The sequence below is a fragment of the Sus scrofa genome, chromosome 15, assembly GCF_054392235.1.
Source record: "Sus scrofa isolate SSC_HxYL_T2T_F1_AM1 chromosome 15, Sscrofa_HxYL_maternal_Yorkshire_Landrace_v2.0, whole genome shotgun sequence".
Lineage (NCBI taxonomy): Eukaryota > Metazoa > Chordata > Mammalia > Artiodactyla > Suidae > Sus > Sus scrofa.
The window spans coordinates 27,787,935-27,803,037 of record NC_139397.1 but is presented as its reverse complement, the minus strand read 5'-3'; the positions used below and the strand labels follow the sequence as shown (position 1 = coordinate 27,803,037).

The 15,103-nt window shown below is 40.0% G+C and overlaps 1 protein-coding gene across 7 annotated transcripts in view; it reads right to left on the bottom strand.

The window, feature by feature from the left end:
* LOC106506183 (uncharacterized) overlaps positions 1–15,103 on the bottom strand; it is a 777,071-nt gene that overhangs the window by 170,992 nt on the left and 590,976 nt on the right. For 2 of the 7 annotated variants that reach the window (XR_014830562.1, XR_014830570.1), the window contains 2 exons: positions 14,452–14,543; positions 6,228–9,567 (listed from right to left, as the gene is read on the bottom strand). Coding sequence is in view for 1 of the 7 variants with exons in the window: in XM_085001349.1 (XP_084857475.1) it covers positions 14,452–14,543 (92 nt within the window). In the remaining 6 variants the exon portion in view is untranslated. Of the gene's footprint in view, positions 1–6,227; positions 9,568–12,260; positions 14,544–15,103 lie in introns of those variants that run through there. The other 5 variants (XR_014830560.1, XR_014830574.1, XR_014830569.1 and 2 more) reach the window with 5 other exon arrangements.

The window sequence follows — 15,103 nt, the reverse complement described above, 5'->3', positions numbered from 1 at the left end:
CTTTCTGATCCAAATTTATGTCCAGAAACCTGACGTCTTTGACATCTGTTCCCTGTCCTCCTTTGCCCCCTGCTTTTCTGCTGCTAATTGAGCACACTGCCAGGTGACCAGGAAGATTAAAGGAAAGAGCCTTCAGGGTATATATTCCACCCCCTCTCAGGCAGTGGCAGCACAGCCCCCTCACTGCACAGCTCTTTATTGGGCAGTCTCTCCTATTTACTCTTTCTTCAATGTTCTGCTGAGAGCTACCACTGTCCCTGCCTCCACAGATCTGAGGTTGGTAATGGCTTTTCCCACTGCTAGTCCCTGTGTGCTTCACCACTCCTGGCGGATGCCCTTCACTCTGTCACCCTAACAGCCTCTTCTTTAAACTCCCTTGAATTGCTCTTTCTTTAAGAAAAAAAAAAAAAAGACTTTTTGGGAGTTGCCACTGTGGTTCAGGTTAAGGACACAACATAGTCTCCATGAAGATGCAGGTTCCATCCCTGGCCTCGCTCAGTGGGTTAAGGATCCTTTGTTGCCACAAGCTGCAGTATAGGTTACAGATGCAGCTGGGATCCAGCATTGCTGTGGCTATGGTGTAGGCCAGCAGCTACAGCTCTGACTGGACCCCTAGCCTGGGAACTTCTATATGTCACAGGTGTGGCCCTAAAAAGAAAAAAAAAAAAGACTTTTTTAAAAGAGTAGTTTTATATTCACAGCAAACTAAGGTAGGAGGTAAAGAGACTTCTTATATCCCCTGTTCCACACATGCATAGACTCCCCTCATTATTGACATCCCCCCAGAGTATGACATTTGCTGCAACTGATGAACCTACATTGACACATCATAATCACCCAAAGTCAGTAGTGCACATTAGGGTTCACTTGAGGCGTTGTACACTCTATGGGTTTGGACAAATATATAATGACATGTATATACCATTATATTGTTATACAGAGTATTATCATAAACTCTTTGTGCCCTGCTGAGTCATCCCTCTATCTAGCCCCCACCCCTGGCAACTGCTGATTTTCCTCTGTCTAAATAGTTTGGTCTTTTCCAGAATGCCATATTGTTGGAACTGTACAATATGTAGTATATTCAGATTGGCTTCCTTCACTTAGTAACATGCACTTAATTTTCTTCCACGTCTTTTCACAGTTTGATAGCTCATTTGTTTTTAGCACTGTAGAGTATTCCTTTGTTGAGCTTCACCACACAGTCTTATTTATCCACTCACCTACTGAAGGACATCTTGGTTGCTTCCAAGTTTGGACAATTATGAATAAGTAGTTATAAACATCTGTTTTCAGGTTTTTGTGTAGACATGCATTTTCGGCTCCTCTGGGTTAAGACCAGCTCTTTGGTTATTACTGGATCATATGTTAAGAATATGGTTAGTTTTGTAAGAAGCTGTCAAACTGTTTTCCAAAAGTGGCTGTACCATTTTTCATTTCCATCAACAAATGAGTAAGAGTTCCTGTCACTCCACATTCTCACCAGCATTTAGTGTTGTCAGTGTTTCAGGTTCTAACAGGTATGTAGTTATACCTCATTGTTTTCTTTTGCTTTTTTCCTGATAACATTGAGCATCTTTTCATATGCTTATATGCTATCTGTATGTCTTCTTTGGTTGAGGTGTCTGTTAAGGTCTTTGGTCCAGTCTTTAATCAGGCTTTTTTTTTTTTTTTCTCATTTTGAACTTTAAGAAGCTCCTCTTTCTAGCATGCCAATTATCCCCAGCAAGGATCTGGTACTTGCTGGTGAAATTATTCTTTCTACTTTATAGCTGAGTAAGCCCAAGTTCCAATATCTTTAGAAACCTGCTGAAGATTTGAAACTCTGGTTTTTCTACCTTCAAAGCCTGGATTCTAAAATGACAGTCTTTCCTTTTGACAAATACATAAACCATAAAATATATACCTCATTTTCATTTACCCTTTCTGACTATACAAATATGATGGACCAGGCAGACAGAGCTTTGGCTCCTATAGTCAAAATGGCTCTTATGTTAAAGAGCAAAGGGGAATAGAATGATGCCTCACACTTCATCTACTCAAGTTGGTCAATGGAGTGTGGTGAATCCAATTTGGATGATGAATCCCATTTGGTTTTTGCATTTTGGTAATACATACACTCAATTTCTCATAAATCTGTGAGGAAATGGGACCTGTAGAAGTTTGAACAAAAAGTATTGTGGTTGTAATTTTCCCTACCCTCTATTCCTTGTACATTTCTTAGAGTAAATTGTTAAGTAATTCATGAAAGAGTAAAATTCTTGGTCCTGTTTTTTTTTTTGAGAAATAAGTAGTTTTGTGTGGGGGAAAGTAGAGGTCCAGTGGAAACTTGGTCTCAGCTAACTTTAGTCCTTTGAGAAAGGTCAACAACAAGGATAGGAATCATTAGAGGATCCTTCAGTGATGTTCAGCTATAACTGTAAACATTTTTAAATGACATGATTACTTTTAATTCTTTACCATAAAACTTCCCCAGCACTAGATTCATGGAGGTATAATTCAGTAAAGTAAGAGCCTAATGGCTTGTTGTCCAGGGCTCATGGACAAATAATGTTTGGAAGGCACAAAAACAAATGTAGAAATGTACAGACCCAGGGAACTAAAGTTCATTCTCTTCTCATTTCATTTCCATGGAATCTCCTTACCCAAAGGATATACATCAGCATATATTCTTTTACAGATTCTTTTCCATTATTGGTTATTACAAGATACTGAATGAAGATAATTCCCTGTGTTATACAGTAGGTCTTTGTTGCTTATCTATTTGACATACAGTAATGTGTATCTGTTAATCCTAACTTCCTAATTCCTAATTTATCCCCCTAATTATGACCTAATTTTTAAATGTCAATACCTTTCCTCCTTAGGAAAAGGACCTATACATACTTACACACCTACACATGCACATACAACTAGTTTTTGTTAAGAAGTTCATAATAATGATAAATTGAAGACGATAAAACATTTATTTTAAAATTAAAAAAATAAAGCTCAAAGTAGAAGATTAAAATATATAGAAGCTATAGAAAAACAGAGACCCACAAGGTATAGTTCATGTCTCCATGTCTTGACATTTTTTCTCTTTAACATGAGTAACTAGGTAGGATTTCTCTGGCCCACATTTTCTGTTGGCTGCTGATGACCATGTTTCCTTTCCCAATCAGAAACTCAGCAATTAACTATAAATGTTCCTGTAACTAAATAAACCTTGGGCATCATTAATCAAATGTAAATTAGTTAAAAATGAAGGGTGTGTAGTGGGATAAATAGTGTCCTCCCAAAATTTATGGTCAGAATGTGACCTTACTTAAAAATAGTCTTTGAGGATGTAATTAGGATGTAAAAAAAGAATCCTGAGATGAAATTATCCTGGATTTAATCCTAAATTTGCAGACAAGTGTCCTTAAAAATTGAGGAAAAGTCAGAGAGACGCAGGAAAGAAGGCCATGTGAAGACAGAGGCAGAGATTGGAGTCCAGAAAGTACCACTGCATGACTGATTTCTACATAAGTACTTCCTGCCCAAGAAATTCACCTACTGCCACCAATATCTTTTAATGTTTATTCTGACTTTTCAATCCTTTATTGAAGTGTTAGGCAAAATCCTAGAGTATGTTTCTGCTTAAATTGAGTTGTGTGCTAGGCGGTCTCAGACTCCCAGGAAGGGAAAGGTGAGCTGATGCAGACACATACCTTCAAATCCATACCAAACATTATGTACCACTATTCTGGACCAAAATAATGTTCCGGATGTTTTTTTTTTTTTTTTTTTTTTTTTTTTTTTATAGGGTGATGATGCTAGATGTCTCTTGCAGTGTCATTTCTCATTTCTAAATTAACCAGGGTTACTATGTCTCAGGAATCACATTTTCTGATTGTCTTCCCTTTGCTTTTGTTGAACTGTAATGATTTTAGAATGACTGTTTTTAGGGATGATTTGATGACCTAATCCCACTGTGGTGGTGGAAACTTTGGGCTGGGAGGACTAGATGCATGGTTTGCGTCTTATTCCTCCAGGAGATGAAATTAGTGTTCAGAAAATGTGCTCTTTCAAGGGACATAGATGTCAACTATAGTTAATCTTACAAGCTGATTCTTCTTTAAAACAAACAACAACAACAACAAAACACTGCAACATGTATACACAAAGTGTTTCTAGTTAAATACTTGTATTTTTATTGTGTGTGTGTCTTTTTTGCCATTTCTTGGGATGCTCCTGTGGCATATGGAGGTTCCTAGGCTAGGGGTCTGATCAGAGCTATAGCCGTTGGCCTATGCCAAAGCCACAGTAATGCAGGATCTGAGCCACGTCTGCAACCTACACCACAACTCACGGCAACGCTGGATCCTTAACCCACTGAGCAAGGCCAGGGATCAAACCTGCAATCTCATGGTTCCTAGTCGGATTTGTTAACCACTGAGCCATGACTGGAACTCCAAATACTTGTATTTTTGAGACATAAGATCTAGGGTTTGGAAACCGGAAACAAAATTATCTAAAGATCTGCACTACCTGATGAGATGTGCTAGTTGTCATGAAAATGAAATCCTTTATTTTCTGTGTTGTATCACATTTATACTACAACTGAGAAACCTTGACATTTGTAAATATATGTTCACATTGCTCATAAACACACATACACATATCTTACACCTAACAATTTCAATATACCCTCATTTAACAGATGAGTAAAATGAGGGTCAGGCGGGTTGTGGGATTTACTCAGGCTATACAGTTTATTAATGCCTTAGCATTAATGAAGAGCTTAATGGAATACCGTAAGCTCTTGCTTCTCAGGCTGTTTTAACGAATACTCCCTTCTGAAAAACATAAAGCTTTTGTGGAGTTAGATGGAGTTTCTTAAAGACAACTACATTCCCTTCTCCCAGTTCCTTTAAAATCACTGGTATATTTAGAAGATGGCTTATTTTCTGTGTACACCAGTTAAAATGAGCTTTTATTTTTCTGTGGTTGAATAACAGATTTATTTTCAAATTTATATATTCTACTTTGATCCTACTACCCTCAAAATACACTTTAATTACAAAGTCCTTTGGCTACACTTAAAACATGCTGTTTATTTATAAATATTGAGGGAATGGCTCCAACCTGTACAGACAACCTCTGAAGAATGTTACAACATTTTTGAACTTCATAAACTATCTATCTGTCCCTAATCCAGCCCTGTAGTCGAAGCTTCTTCTGACTAAGCTGAGTTAACATTAGGCCTTTATGATGGTTGTTCAGGAGTATACTGTTTCACGTACAAATATTTTTGAATTTTCCAATTTTCCTCCTATTATTGATCTCCAGTTTTGTACCATTATGGTTATTAAAAACACTTGATACAATTTCAGTCTTCTTAAATTTGATAAAACTTGTTTTGTGACCTGTCATATGATCTACTCTGGAGAGTATTCCACATGCACTTGAGAAGAATGTCTATTTTGTTGTTGTTGAATGGAATCTCTGTATGTCTGTTAGGTCTATTTTGTATACATTGTTATTTAATTGCATTATTTCCTTATTGGTTTTCTGTCTAAATGATCTACCCATTGTCAAAAGTGTGGTATTAAATTTCTTTACTACTATTTTACTGCTAAGCTTCCCTACAGTTCTGTTGGTATTTGTTTTATATATTTAGGTGCTCTAATGTTGGGTGCATATATATTTTATTATTTTTAAATCCTCTTGATGAAATGACCTCTTTATCATTATATAGTGACCTTCTTTGTCTCCTGACTTTCTGATTTCATGTTGTAACACAAAACTATAGTGGAGTTCCCATCATGGCACAGTGGAAACAAATCCAATTAGGAATCATGAGGTTGTAGGTTCAATCCCTGGCCTCACTCAGTGGGTTAAGGATCCAGCATTGTCATGAGCTGTGGTGTAGATTGCAGATGTGGCTCAGATCTGTCATTGCTGTAGCTGTGGTATAGGCCGGCAGCTATAGCTCTGATTTGACTCCTAGCCTGGGAACCTCCATATGTAGGTGCAGCCCTAAAAAGAAAAAAAATAAAAACACTTATATTAATCAAAACAGTATGATACTGGCATGATAATATACACATAGAACAGTTGAAAAGAATAGAAAGCCCAGAAACAAACCCTCACATATATGGTCAACAAATATTTGGTGAGGGCATGAGGAATACCCAATGGAGATAGGATAATACCTAACAACTAGTACCGGAACAACTGTATAGTCACATGAGAGAAAAAAAAAAGAAATTAGACCTTTATCTTATACTATACACATAAAAGAACACAAAATGGATTAAAGACTTAAATGTAAGACCTAGAACTGTAAAACTCCTATTAAAGTAAATAAGAAAAAGGCTCATTGACATTGGTCTTGGAAATGATGTTTTGGGATATAATACAAATAGCTCAGGCAACACAAGCAAAAATAGACAATTGGGACTATATCAAACTACATCAAAGAAACTATATAAAATCTCATGTACAGCAAAGGAAACAACCAAAGAAAGTAAACTTCTGGAATGGGAGAAAATATCTATAAACCATGTATTTGATAAGGTGTTAATATCCAAAATACATAAGAAAATTATACATTTCAACAGCAAAACAATAAACAGCCTGATTAAAAAATAGGCAGAGGATCTAATAGATACTTTTCCAAAGAAGACTTACAAATAGCCAACAAATATTTCAAAAGGCACTTAACATCACTAATCATCAGGAAAATACAAGTTAAAACCACAATATCACCACACAGCTGCTAGCATGGCTATTAACAAAAAGACAAGAGATTACAAGTATTGGTAAGGGTGTGGAGAAAATGGAATCTCTGTGCACTGTACTTGGGAATATAAATTGGTATAGTCATTATGGAAAACAGAATCCAGGTTCCTCAAAAATTAAAAATAGAACTACCACATGATCCACCAATCCCACCTCTGGGCATATATCCAGAGGAAATGAAAGCTGTATCTTGAAGAGATATCTGTCCATCCATATTCATTGTAGCATATTCATAATAGGCTAAGATATAGAAATAAATTGATTTCTATCAACAACTAAACAGATAACGAAAATATGGTATATGTACATACACGCATATATGTACATACACGCATATACATACATGCAACAACAACAATAGAAATGTAACTGAGATGACAGATGTGTTAATTAACTTGATTGTGGTAATCAGTTTTCAATGTGTTATGTACATTAAAACATGTCGTGCACCATAAACAAAACAGAACAAAAACAAAGAGGCATAATAGCTTTTCGTCCCTTTAAAGAAAATAATCTGAAGAGCTGACCCTAAGGAACCTTTTGCACTGAGGTAAAGTTTGCATAAATTCCAAACTATACACTTTGAGAAAAGGGATATCACAAGCTCTGCTTGGTTTTTGCATTAGGAAAATAAACACTAGCTGTTTTAAGAGATGAAGCCTGGAGTTCCCATTTTGGCTCAGCAGAAACAAATCTGACTAGCATCCATGAGGACGTAGGTTCGATCCCTGGCCTCATTCTGTGGGTTAAGGATCCAGTGTCGCCATGAGCTGTGGTGTAGGTCACAGACACAGCTTGGATCTGGCATTGCTGTGGCTATGGTATAGGCCAGCAGCTGCAGCTCTGATTATACCCCTAGCCTGGGAAGCTCCATATGCTGCGAGTGTGGCCTTAAAAAGCAAAAGATAAATAAAATAAAATAAAAAATAAAGCCTGAAATCTCAGTGGCTTAACAACAACAACAACAAAAAGTAAAAGCTTTATTTTTCATCATGTAAAATCCAATACACAACAGGGATGAGGAAGATAGTGGGATCTATGTCTGATCTGTTAGCTCAGGCCACCAAAACAAAACATCACACACAGAGTGAAGTAAACAACAGAAATTTATTTATCTATTGTCTAACAGCCCTAGAGCCTGGAAGTCCAAAATCAAAATCAAGGGTTGGTTTCTGGTATGGCATCTCTCTTTGACTGGCAGATGGCAACCTTATGGCTCTGTCCTCACATAGTCTTTTCTCTGCGGGTGCACCAAGAAAGATCGAGCAAGCTCTGTGGTCCCTTTTCTTATAAGGACCAGTCCTATCAAAGTGGGGCCCTACCCATGCGATTGATTTCACTTAATAACTTCCTTAAGGGCCCTATGTCCAAATAAAGTCACATGGTGGGTTAAGCCTTCAAAGTATAAATATTTTTTTGGCAGGGGGAGGCCACAAATCAGTATGCGATCTTTCAGAAATCTAGACTAAAAGAGAATTCAACATCTTTAGTGCAGAGCTTCCAAGGTCTCTCTGAGTATCAGCATCCAATGGTTAACAGAGGAAGAGAAAGGACTGAGCTCAGGAGGGTAAGCGCCCAAGGGAAGTCACCACTTTCACCCACATCCTACCAGCCAGATGCAGTCATATATCACCTCACTGCAAGGGAAATGGAGAAATGCTGCCTAGTGTGTGCCTGGAATGAAAGAAATCTCTACTCTAGTCCTTGGTACTCCTAGACATGGCAGGAAGGTAAAAAGAAGAGGGGAGGGGAAAGGAGGGAAGAAAGGAGGGAAGGGAAAAGAGTGGAGCCAGACCAAAAACCAACCCTGTGGACACCTTGATTTTGGATGTCCAGCCTCTAAGACTGTGATACAATATATCTCTGTTGTCTAAGCCACCCAGTCAGTGGTATTTTGTTATGGTGGCCTGAGCTGACAAATCAAATCAAAAAAGAAAGTGTCAGGCGAACATGATAACCACTACACTAATGGAATATTACTCAGCCATAAAAAAGAACAAAATAATGCCATTTGCAGCAACATGGATGGAACTAGAGACTCTCATCATGAGTGAAACAATTCAGAAAGAGAAAGACAAATACCATATGATATCACTTATATCTGGAATCTAATATAAGGCACAAATGAAACTTTCCACAGAAAAGAAAATCACAGACTTGCAGAATAGACTTGTAGTTGCCAAGGGGGTGGGGCAGGGAGTGCAATGGATTGGGAGCTTGGGGCTAATAGATGCAAACTGTTGCTTTTGGAATGGATTAGCAATGAGATCCTGCTGTGTAGCACTGGGAACTATGTCTAGTCACTTATGATGGAGCATGATAAAATGTGAGGAAAAAAATGTATACATGTATGTGTAACTAGGTCACTATGCTGTACAGTAGGAAAAAGATGTATTGGGGAAAAAACAATAAAAAATTAAAATACATTTACAATCACTAATGAAAAAAAAAAGTGTCTTTGTTATTAGCTCTTCCAGTGTTCTCTGGCTCATGCTACTTTCAAGTTCAAAATTTGCCACCTGCTTTTGCCTATAGATCTATGTGACTCAGGAAGTACATGAGCACTTTTCATATAAGGAAAAGAGAATGTAAGACCACACACAGCTTATGTTTCAGGTCTAGAGAGTGATGGAAGAGGTCAGTTTGAGGGTGTACGTGCAAAACGCAGTGAAGAGCTTCACCCACTTTAGATGTGAGAAGTCTTGAAGCCTTCATACTGCACACACAGTCACCAGAGTTGCATACAGTTATCTCCGTGTATGTGAACAAGCAGAAGTCCATGTGTGGATTCCATATTTTCTGTCATGGAAGGAGGGGTAGGAGAGAGCGAGAATAAAACCCCTGAAAAGGAGGCAGTGGCCAAGCACAGAAACCCTTCTGTCATCCCCTCTACTATCTTCCCATGAAATCTCACCTAAACCTGTGCACACTGAAAAGTCCTGGCTCAGACAGGTTTATCTCCCCAACAACACAGTCCCACGCCACACCCCTATGCCACTGGGGTCCTTTCAGGTGAGCGCTCTAAGCATAAGCTTTCAGTTCCAGCAAGTATGTGTGGGGCCTTCCAGTGCCACCAAGATGAAATGATGATCTGGCCTCCCAGCCAAGGAAGCAGGCTGGTCCAGCTGCGAGGCAGGTAGACTGGGTGTGCCATTCATGCCCTGTGAGAAATTCCCAAGAACATACTTCCCCTTCTATTTAATTCTCCTAGTAGAATTAAACTAATTTTTGTTCTTTTCTAAAAGGTACAGATGAAGGCCTAATTTTTTTTTTCACCAGCAATTTGAGTATAATCTCAATGTAATTTTTTGTTTCCTGACAATAATAAAATTCTATTGCTATGAGTTTTTTTCCTCCCCATATAATCCCTTGACTGTACTTTTAACGTAAGTCTTCTTGGAGTTCCTGTTGTGGCTTAGAGGGTTAAGAACCCAACTAGTATCCATGAGGATGCAGGTTTGAGCCCTGGCCTCACTCAGTGGGGTAAGGATCCGGCATTGCTGTGAGCTGCAGCATTGTTGCATTGCAACACATCCTGCATTGCTGGGGCTGTAGCATGGGCTGGCAGCTGCAGTTCTGATTCTACCCCTAGTCTGGGAATGTCCATATGCCAGAGGGGAAGGGATGGGAAGGGAGAGGAGAGGAGAGAAGGGACGGGAAGAAAGAAAGCAAGCCTTCTTCCTCACCCTGAGGTGCTTTTGTCTTTAGATTGTCAGTGGACATAAGCTGGCCTCTGACTCCATTGGCTGAGATCTGAGTGCACTGAAATGTGTCCGGGGGGCCACTGTCAAAGTTGCTGGTTTTCAATTTATGTTTGAGTCAGAAGAGTCCAAGGAAAATTCTACTTGTGTGGATTGCATAAGAGCTGACAAACAACAGTGCACATGATAGTGTGAAGAAAAATGAGAGAAGCATAATATGCAATAGAGGTTGCAGATACAGCAGGAGGGAGAGGAGGGTTGTGACAGGGTGAAAAGAGGCTGCAAATTCATTAAGTGGCTCAATCCTTCCTGAGAGACCTCTGCCCTATCTCCACACAGGTGCCGATTTTGCCTTTAGTTTTGCAAAGATGAGAGCAAAGGAAAAAAGCTGCTTACGGAGGGAGAGTGAAAAACAAACATATCTGTTTCAGTGTAGTGGCTTGTAGTCTATCCTCACTACACTTTTATGGTCTATGCATCACCTTATTCTCACATTGTATATGGTAGGAGCTTAATAAATGTCTGTTGCATTGAATTGTCCAGCTCTGTTGGCTCGCAATTAAACCAACACCACATGCTGCTTTCTACCTCTTGAGCTATCAATAATTTTGTGGTTCTTCCTTTTTCCAACCCATAGGTGCAAAGATCACCATTCAGCCTTCAACCCTGCCATTTGTGGGGGTCCTGCCTGCACCCATCCCCCAGTTATGCCTACAATGACCTTCAGACCTACTAGCAGGCAACTCTTATTCATTTATGTCTCCCCACAGGTCCCAGTAAGAGTCCCTGAAGACAACAGGCACAATGAATTCCCACCATTTATTACCTTCTGCCAGATACAAAGCATATGTTTCCATGTAAGAGAAAAAAGAAAGAAAGAAAAGGAACTCATGAGTCATCACTGGAAGAACATAGATTTGGGATTCTGGCTGATCTATATTCTACTCTATATTACACTTGCAGCTATGAAACTATAGGTCTGTTTCATGATCTGAAAAATGGTAATACCGATTTACAGGGTATTCTGGAAATTTAATGAGAAAACACATGTGCAGTACAATTACGACTGCAGTCAAATTCAGGTGGAAAAAATGTAGCTTCCTACTTTTCTACAGCTCATCTGGTCTATATAAACTCTCACTTGAATTGACAGCAGTCAAGTGACCATGGTCTGATCCAGGAATTCAAAGTCATGGAGGTAACACAATCTGTTCTCCATGCTGCTCAGAATTTCAGATTCCCTCCCAAACCCCTAATTTGCCCTGGGATGACCTCTACATAGGAGGGGTCTATCCTGTCCTCGTGGTAGAGGCGAGAGAAGGCTCAGATCACGCAGAGTCCCCCGATGCCCTCCATCCCCACACTGTGGGCAGACTGGTCCAGCTCTCCCTATACTGATGAAGGCTGAGGTCTGACCAGTTATCCAAATTCTTTTCAGAGGGAAGCTTTAGTACCTAGCTCTGGACTCAGGTATCTGGTCCAGGCATCCATGTGTGTCCTCCAATCCTGTCCTCACTTCCTCTTCACTCTGATGCCAAGCCTTGAAAAGCTGTGCCCCTCCTTTCTTGATACATCCACATCCCTCTGGGGCATATGGGAAGTTTGGGATTCCTGTCACACCAAGTGCAGACAGGAAGGAGCTCTGTGTTGGGCTCATGTGAACCCCTCATGTACTCTCCCCCGTGGCATGGCCACAGGGCTACAGTGGATCTCACCTAAAAAATTTCTGTATTGATGTACGATTCTTAGGTGGGGCAGTGGGAATGAGGACATTCTTGCTCTACTTCTATCTTTCTTTTTTCTTCTTCTATGATCCCCCAGAGCAGGAAGGGGTAAACTCATTGTTTTACTTTCTCTTCCTGTCTAAACGGAGCTTGTCCTAAATCACCTGCTCCTCGTTTCTAACTCCCTTTAAGACTACAGCCTGTGCTTCAGTTCAAATGGTGGGATGGGGTGCAAGCAATCAGTCCACCCTTAAGAAAACTTAAGTGAGGAGTTCCTGCTGTGATGCAACGGGATCTGCAGTGTATCTGAGGCACTGGGCACAGGTTTGCTCCCTGGCCCAGGACAGTGGGTTACAGATCTGGTGTTGCAGTTACTGAACTGTAGGTCACAGCTATGGTTCAGATCTGATCCCTGGCCTGGGAATGGGGCCAGAGACAGACAAAAGAGAGAAAAGGAAAGGAAAAGAAATCTTAAATGAGAAACACTTTCCAAAACCTTATAATTCTTGTAGATGGAAAGCACTTGGTGGGTGGCAAAGCTCGGGATTGTCTATGAATTCACTACAGGCAATTTTGATACATACTATATGGTCACTTCTGCGTGTAATTTAAGTAGGACATTTTTAATTGATGAGCCTAATACATTTTATACATTTTCTAAGACAATCATCAGACTCATTTTGCCCACTTCATTATCTCTATGCAGAACTCTGCCTAACCTCTCTCAATTAAATAAAAATGTCTATAAATGTCTTTCTGATGGTTGCACCAAAAATCTAACTAATCCCAGTATTCACCAGAAGTCAGTCTTAGGAAAGTTCTTCAAGTGAACCTGGATTCCAAATACCTAATGCAAAAGGAATGTGTGCTCCTCTCTTCCTGTTTACTGCCTTTTAGTGATTAGGAAAAGAACCAAACCATAAATGCAAGCTTGTCAACCATAACAATGTTCCTTTTCAACTTTTGGCTGACTGGGACAGGAAAAGGTAATAATTTGACGATCTTTTATACAAATACAAGTGCATATTTTCACAGCTTTGCTTCAAGACTTAAGTTGCTCCAGCTGGTTATTAATTGCAAGGAAATGTCTGCCCAGTCTATCACAGTGTCTTAATTAAGCAAATGCATAGAAATTACATGGGGACTGAGGTCCATGTAATTCACCAGGTGTAACAAATTCTGAGGAAGCAGATGATAAAGATTTTCCAGAGTGTGCTAATAAAAACCCATGAGCTGGAGGACAACAGATATAAGAATTCCTCCCCCGCCCCTTTCTACTAGTCTCCTCCCATTCTAAAAGATGCTAACTATTCAACTTTTAACTCTCAATGTTGGTGCCTCTGCTTTCCAGAGAATTTCTGGGTCTTCCTTTTCACACTCCATTAGGCTGCATTAAGTGACCCTCTGCTGCACTCCTATTCGGAAACAGCACTGCCTTTGTTCTAACCACACTCTGACCTAAGGATCTTGCTATATGTTTGTGTCTTCCCATAAGTCTATGGCTTTGTCCATGCTTTATTCATCAAAATATGACCAGAACTATATAAAATGCTTCTTGCTCCCAAAATTGATTAAAGAAAACATATAAAATCACTCTTGTGAGCTACCCAGAGCACTTTAGAGACCAGAGGAGCCAAAGGAGTTATTTACCCTTAAATTTTAAATGTGATGCTTATAAACAGAGCCTGCAGTGAGCCAACTTTCAGTTCATTCACTACCTATTTTTGCCAAGATGGGAACTAAAACATTTCAGATGATTTCCCTGAGGGCTTCTGTGTTTTCCATAACTCAGGCCTCAGAAGACTTGACCAAGGGGCCCCTAGTGCACAGCAGATGCCCAGCAGGCCTAAGGCATGTCTCGCATATGCATGATGGAGAAGAAGGGGAAAGGGAGCAGCAGCTCCTGCCATGACATATTTAAGAGCCTGAGGAGGTGTATTGCTTTAAAATGACTGATCCTAAGAAAGAGCTGCAGCAAATGTGTGGGGTGCACCCTTCTGTCCACACCATCAGTTGATAAACACAGAGAAGCAGCATCTTCCTCTGGTAAACTTGAAGCTCACAGAAATGTCAGAATTTAAGAAGGATGGTGGGCCATTAGGGTCCTGTGCCTTCAGGAGCTCTCACTTGAAGGTGAGAGAGGAAGAAGGAGCTAGGAGTGAACAGGATAGGGCATGAAGCAGCAATTGTACATGACTCAGTGCTTGTCAGGAAGGCCAATGAAATGTTCACAGCTTTAGAAAAAGTCAAGTGCTTACCTTGCTAAAGTCCTGGCCTTCCAAGAAGAGCTATCTGCACTGAAGTAGATGAGCACTTTCTCCAAGAGGCCGAGGGCTAGGCTTCCTTCATCCTGTAAAAATGCAAAAGGAAATGCAACCACTGATGGTCAAAGCGGGAGAGGGAAGCAGGAATGACCACATCAATGAGTTGCTCATGGGATGTGAATGGGTACCTGGGATTTGCACCCTAAGGAAGGGCACTGGCTCTGTTCAGGGAAGATTAACTGGGCTAATACATGTTGTATTTCCACTCCCTTTGGAATCTGAAAAATAAAGTCTCTTAATCACGTATTATAAGCAGGGTAGGAAGGGAGTACAAGAAACAAAAGACATTCTCTGTCCCAAGAGACCTTAAGGGCTTTGGAGAAGGTTGATCAGTAGATGAAAGTCACCAAGCCATGGTGTGGATGCTCAGCACAGAATGGACACTAGCTTAATACTTACATGGATTTCTGCTTTGTGATTAAGTTTTCAGTCTAGTTAGTAGATACTGCCAGATGTTAACCACACAGTATCATCTAAACTAGGTTCAGCCCAGAAGAATAATGAGGCCACTGCCTCTTCCTCGGGTCTGCGCACAGAGTCCCCGTGGTTCACTGTCCTTGGCCATGTCTGCCCTTTGGTCTTATGA